Source organism: Agrilus planipennis, unplaced genomic scaffold (genome assembly GCF_000699045.2).
Source record: "Agrilus planipennis isolate EAB-ADULT unplaced genomic scaffold, Apla_2.0 scaffold23, whole genome shotgun sequence".
Lineage (NCBI taxonomy): Eukaryota > Metazoa > Arthropoda > Insecta > Coleoptera > Buprestidae > Agrilus > Agrilus planipennis.
This window is the reverse complement of record NW_020439044.1, coordinates 70,464-77,155: the sequence shown is the minus strand read 5'-3', so window position 1 is coordinate 77,155 and position 6,692 is coordinate 70,464. Positions and strand designations below refer to the sequence as shown.

Here is a 6,692-nt window from a genome sequence, read left to right as displayed (position 1 = left end):
TACTAAATATATAATATAAAACGCAAAACACGCGCCAAGCGACCCCCTCGTAACTACGGTACAGTATTAGTTTTACACATTATTTGAACGTTTTCATATTGAACAACCTTTCTTTCGCCTCTAGAGAATCTAAAAATATTTTTTTTCAGATGGAGCTGATCCTCTGAGACCAGTTGATTTTTTGGAGACAAACTGGCAGCCATTAGGGAATCGCTGACTTTAGATCCCTTAAATTTTAAATCGTCTTTCCTGACCAATTGTGATGTAGACAACTGACATTTCTGCGAAAGGAAACTTGAAGGAACATTCACAATTTATCGTTACAGGGTTTAGACCAGGGAGTTATAGAGAAATTAAACTTTATTGACCTTTACTTGTGCTCATTTAATGTCAATATTTTAAATAAATGAATGAATTAGCAACTGGAATTTGTAAAATAAACTTGATGAGTGAGCAATTACTGTTAACAGCACAATGAAATGCACTGATAAATATTCCAAGAATTTAATGTTAACAATGTATGGTGGAACGTTTTCAATAAAATCCGCTAAATATATTAATCGGGAACAATCAGGTTGTAAAATAAAGTAGACAAAAGGTAATTAGTTTTTGCTGCAATTATCGAACAAGTTGGGTTTATTCACACATAAATATTTTAATATTAAAATTGATACACTTTTATTTACACACTATATACTAATACTAATGATAAAAAATATATACACCAAACTATAGCAAAAAGACAGAAAATATACATACGAAACAATAGCAAAGAAGACAAAAAATATATATACAAACAATACCAATTTATAGACAAACAGATAGTTAATGTAGAGAGAAAAGGACAAGTTGAAGTTGATGTAGGTGAATATACATACATATATACAAAGTCACTACTGCGGACACAATCGAGTAGATAGCACTTGGCACAAACACAAATATAAAGTTTGGGGTTGGTTGGTTGGCGACTGACTCCTTCTTCCTTGCCGCGGGTCGGTGGAATATGGGAGCCTTGTTGGTAGTGAGGAATGCACGGCTATTTATACAGCACTCCAGCACCAAGCAAGGGTTGGAAAAAAGAGGGGTGGAAAGTGGGGTGATAAGGGAAGGGCGAAAACAAACGATAAAAACGAATTCGTTTTTAAAGTTAGGTTCGCGAGAAAGAATAAAAAAACTGACAGTGAATAACGACAAGACATGCATGAAAATGTAGGGTTGAAAAAAAGAAGCGTGAATCTACGATAAAAATTAATAAAAAGAGAAAATAATGAGTGCAAAAAAAAGAATGATAGACACTAAAATAACTATACTACAGAAGGAGAAATTAATATAAGATAGGAACTACAACCGAAGAAGAGAAGGAAGAAGGCATTTGTAAAATTGAAGATTTAAAAAAAAATAATTAAAGTAGTAGAGAAAAGTACATAGTTAAGTAGACTTTCGGTTGTAGCAAGGGGTTACTCAGGTAATCGGGGCTCATTAGGGTGGAGAAAACCGGTCGTACGGCAAGTTGGTTGTTGTTGGTATCTAATTCGGGGAATAAATTTCGTAGTAATACTATCTACGATATCAATTCCCCCCTGGTTTGAACGAAATTTAGATCCCTGGAGCCGGGACAGGCCGTAGATGATCATGGTGTATCTTCACCAATCGATTGTCCTTTTGGACCCAGTAGGTATTTCCACCGGCATATCCCTGGACTATGTGGGGACCTGACCATCGAGGAGCAAAACCGGCATGAAAATGGTTTTCGGCGTTGGAAAGGGGTTGCTCCCTGCAATACACCTGTTGTCCATGCTCATAAGGATGTATGTCTCTGGTTGCGGCGCCAGCTCGCTGATTCTGATAAGCCTGTTGATGCCTTCGAATATCATCGGTCCTTTCCTGGTAGGTGGGTAGGTTCGCTACGTCCTCGTCGTTGGAATTATCCCATTCTCCTGGCCTTAAGAGTGTTCGTCCAAAAAGTGCGTAATAAGGGGTGGTGCCGGTGGCTGCGTTCCTTCGGCCGCGCTGGTCGAAGAGAATTTTCGGCAAGTGGGTGTCCCATGTGCGATGATCGCCTTGTTGCAGATAAATCCGCAGACCGGTCTTAATTTCCTGGTTACGCCTTTCCGTGGGATTCGCCCGTGGATGGTATATAGCTGTTGTCCAATGTTGCGCTTTCCATTTTACGCAAGCGGCCTTCCAATTCCTGCTGGTAAATTGGGAACCATTGTCCGTAAGGATTGCACGGGGGTAGCCATATCGGTTCAAAACCTCCTGCTCCAGTAGTCTGGTGACGACGGCAGTAGTGGCTGCGCTTATGGGGAATGCTTCTACCCAACGGGAGAAAAGATCCGTGACCACTAAAATGAATTTCCTCCCACGCGAGGTCCTAGGATAAGGTCCCATAAGATCGAGGGCGATAGTGTCCCACGGTTTATCGGGCTGTCGGGGTCGAAGCGGTGCTCTAGTGATTCGCTGCTTTTTGCTGCATTGACATATGCGGCACTGGCGGATGTAATTTGAAATATTGCCCTTCATGTTTTCCCATTTATAAAACAGCGACATTCGGCGGGTGGTTTCTTGGATGCCGGGGTGTCCAGCTTCGTCGTGATACTTTTGTAGCAGTTGTGGTTGGAAGGATGTTGGTATTACAATAAGCCAAACGTTCGTCTCTTTCTCCCAAAGGATGTTGTCACTTACACGGTAGCGCCGTAGGAAGGTAACGTCTTCTTCGGTGTGGCCGACAGGATTTTCCTTCAGGAAATTATACCGCTGGCACAGCTGCATGATAGCCGGGTCCGTTAGTTGTTTTCTCCGGATTTCCTCGCGAAGCGTTTCAACTTGGACCTGGAATATCTCTGGGGTAGCTGAACTGCGGTTGCAAGGAGGAAGAAGTCGAGTCACGTCGTCGCTATCTGAAGGTACAAGCTCTTCGGCTGGTAGGCGGGATAGGGCATCCGGCAAATGGTTAGTAGCTCCCGGACAGTGTTCCAGAGTAAATGTGAATTCTTGCAATAGTAGAGCCCATCTAGTCAATTTCGCGCGTGCATCCTTCATATTTTGTAACCACGTGATGGTGCGGTTGTCGGTTCTTAAAATGAACCGCTTATCCTCCAGGTAGGGACGGTACTTCTTTATTGCCCAAACGATGGCGAGGCACTCCTGTTCGTTGCTATGGTACGCTTGCTCAGTGGGATTAAAACGGGTGCTTGCGTACGAAATAATGTGCTTGGTGCCCTCTGGACCCTCCTGGTATAAGACAGCGGCAGCACCCTGCTTGCTGGCATCGGTTTGCAGGATAAATGTTTTGTTGAAATCCGGTCGATGAAGTCGAAGTGGTTGTTGCATTAGACTTTTGATTTGTTCGAAGGCTTGTTGGCATACCAGCGTCCAATTCCACTTTTTCCTGGGGCTTAGTAGGTCAGTAAGAGGGGCCGAAATTTCTGCAAAACGTGGAAGATACTCTCGTAACCAATTGCATAAGCCTAGAAACTTTTTCAGCTCTTTGCACGTTGTTGGGACAGGTGCTTCAGAAATTTTTCCTAAATGGCTAGGGAGTGGCGAGTTTCCTTCGGCGGAGATGCAGTGACCTAAGTAGGTAATTGTTCTGGACCCAAAGACGCATTTCTCGGGAGCGCAGGCGAGGTTATGTTGCTGTAATCTTTCGAATACACGTCGGAGATGTTGAATGTGTTCTTCCCATGAACTGGAGAACACAATGATATCGTCCAAGTAAACCAGACAAAATCTTCTGAGATATCCTGTCAGCACTTCTTGTCCCATTGTCCGTTGGAAGGTAGCAGGAGCTCCCTTTAGCCCGAAAGGCATTACACAAAACTGGAACTTTCCGCCGTCTGGGGCAGTAAATGCTGTGAGCGGCCGCGATTCAGGATCCATGGGAATTTGCCAATAACCCGATTTTAAGTCAATCGTCGAAAATATGGTTGATTTCCCTATTGCCTTGAGTGTTTCGTGAATCGCCGGAAGAGGCGAAACTTCATCGTGTGTAATGTTGTTTAAGCGCCGGAAATCCACGCAGAACCTTAGATCGCCGCTCTTTTTGTTCACCATTACTACGGGAGAATTGTAGTGGGACTGGCTTGGCTCAATAATCTTGTCCGTTAGCATCTCCTCGACTTGGGCCTGGATTAGTCTCTTCTTCTCTTCGGAATACCTGTACGGTGGTAGGCAGAAATGCTCGTTTTTAGTCAGACGGATGACGTGTCGAGCGGTTTTCGTCGGAGAAGTAGGCTTTTTAAACACTTCTTGAAAATCATCGACCAATTTTTGAAACTGGGTCTGGTACTTTGGAGGGAAATTGTGTGTTACCAATTTTTCAACAGGTGCGGCCGGTGTGGTAGTTGGTGATTTTGGTCGGATCCAATAAACAGTGTGCCGTGTGTCTGTGCCAAAGTGAACACACATTCTCTCAAAGTCGCAGGTAGCGTTGCTGCCCCGTAACCACGGAACCCCTAGGATGAACCTTTCTTGTAAGCCTTCGGCGACAAAAGCTTCAACTTCCTGCTGACATCCTCCAATTTGTATGGTTATACGGACTTTACCCAAGATACGCATACTTTTCCCATTAGCGAGGTTGGCAATGCGTAATGATGAAGAAGCAACGCTACAATCCTCAGTTAATTGGGCGCTTATAAAATTATGAGACGCTCCCGTGTCTATTAGGGCTTCAATGTACATCTCCTTCAGGTTTAGCAGTACCTTGGGCAACCATGAATCAGATGCTACGTCTGCCTGGTTGTTTACGACGAGCGAACGTCCGGCCTTGGTTGAGGGGATTGGACGAAAGTTCCTTCCTCGGCCTGTCTCCAGTTTCCCGGATGAGAGCGTCGTTCGGATAATACTGGACAGTCCCGGTGAAAGTGTTTTCCCGGACAATGATGACACCTTGGCAGGGATGGCGTCACAGGTGTAGAAGATTTGGTCGACGTCGTTACTTCCTCTCGCTTCTGACTCGTTGTTGGTGTCTGCATTTGATCGCCTTCGATCTCGACAGCTCTTCGAAGAAGTTCGTCTATGGAAGTTGGTCTTGGTGCTCTCAAGAATGTCCGTATGCTTGGTCGGACTAGCTCGATGAGAAGCTGGATACAACCGTCTTCCGTTTCATCAGGTATCAGCCGTTGTATTAACTGCAATTTGTTTAGCAGGAACATTTCGGTGTTGTCTTTGACCCCCTGTTTCTGGCTGTATAACTGCGCCTTTAATGCTATTAAAGTTTCCGGTCGATTATATTTGGTTATTAATCGAACCCGGAAGTCTTTCCATAGCATGGGAAAATTTTGGTAGGGACGCCACCATGATGCCGCATTGCCTTGCAGTTGATTCACGACTAATTTGAGTCGCTCGCTGGGTTCTATTTGATACTTCTCGAAGTAGTCCTCGCAGTCCTTCAGGAAGTTTTCGGGATTCTCTGTTACCTCACCTTTGAATGAAGGTGCAGCTGGCAATGGTCTCGACACAGTGAGAACGCGTTGTAAGATGTTCTCCAGTTGCTGGGATGATAATTGGATCGGGTGAGAAGTTGTGGGCGCCACTTGGTGTTTAGACACTCCAAGAAGTGTGTCACCTTCTTCGTCTACGTGTTTGGCTTTTGACCCGGTTTTCCTCGGCATTTTCGCTCTCAAGGTATGGATACGATTGTATTACACTAATACCTTTTCACTGGCCCCACGCGTTGGGCGTCACTTGATACACTTTTATTTACACACTATATACTAATACTAATGATAAAAAATATATACACCAAACTATAGCAAAAAGACAGAAAATATACATACGAAACAATAGCAAAGAAGACAAAAAATATATATACAAACAATACCAATTTATAGACAAACAGATAGTTAATGTAGAGAGAAAAGGACAAGTTGAAGTTGATGTAGGTGAATATACATACATATATACAAAGTCACTACTGCGGACACAATCGAGTAGATAGCACTTGGCACAAACACAAATATAAAGTTTGGGGTTGGTTGGTTGGCGACTGACTCCTTCTTCCTTGCCGCGGGTCGGTGGAATATGGGAGCCTTGTTGGTAGTGAGGAATGCACGGCTATTTATACAGCACTCCAGCACCAAGCAAGGGTTGGAAAAAAGAGGGGTGGAAAGTGGGGTGATAAGGGAAGGGCGAAAACAAACGATAAAAACGAATTCGTTTTTAAAGTTAGGTTCGCGAGAAAGAATAAAAAAACTGACAGTGAATAACGACAAGACATGCATGAAAATGTAGGGTTGAAAAAAAGAAGCGTGAATCTACGATAAAAATTAATAAAAAGAGAAAATAATGAGTGCAAAAAAAAGAATGATAGACACTAAAATAACTATACTACAGAAGGAGAAATTAATATAAGATAGGAACTACAACCGAAGAAGAGAAGGAAGAAGGCATTTGTAAAATTGAAGATTTAAAAAAAAATAATTAAAGTAGTAGAGAAAAGTACATAGTTAAGTAGACTTTCGGTTGTAGCAAGGGGTTACTCAGGTAATCGGGGCTCATTAGGGTGGAGAAAACCGGTCGTACGGCAAGTTGGTTGTTGTTGGTATCTAATTCGGGGAATAAATTTCGTAGTAATACTATCTACGATATCAAAATGGCCTCTACTTGTTTGCTTTTTAGGAATTAATACGCGAAAAATCAATTCCAAATACATGAAATCGTATATGTTGATAATTTATATTATTATTACC

The 6,692-nt window shown here is 43.0% G+C and overlaps 1 protein-coding gene across 1 annotated transcript; it reads right to left on the bottom strand.

Annotated features, from left to right (window-relative positions):
- Window positions 1–1,596: 1,596 nt before the first annotated feature.
- On the bottom strand, window positions 1,597–4,683 carry LOC112905106 (uncharacterized protein K02A2.6-like). The gene has a single exon (XM_025976846.1). The coding sequence runs from the start codon at window positions 4,681–4,683 to the stop codon at window positions 1,597–1,599; it is 3,087 nt and encodes a 1,028-aa protein (XP_025832631.1).
- Between the last annotated feature and the right edge of the window lie 2,009 nt (window positions 4,684–6,692).

What these genes read in the sequence shown, in the direction of transcription:
- LOC112905106 (XM_025976846.1), bottom strand. Translation starts at nt 4,683, where the DNA reads ATGTACATTGAAGCCCTAATAGACACGGGAGCGTCTCATAATTTTATA.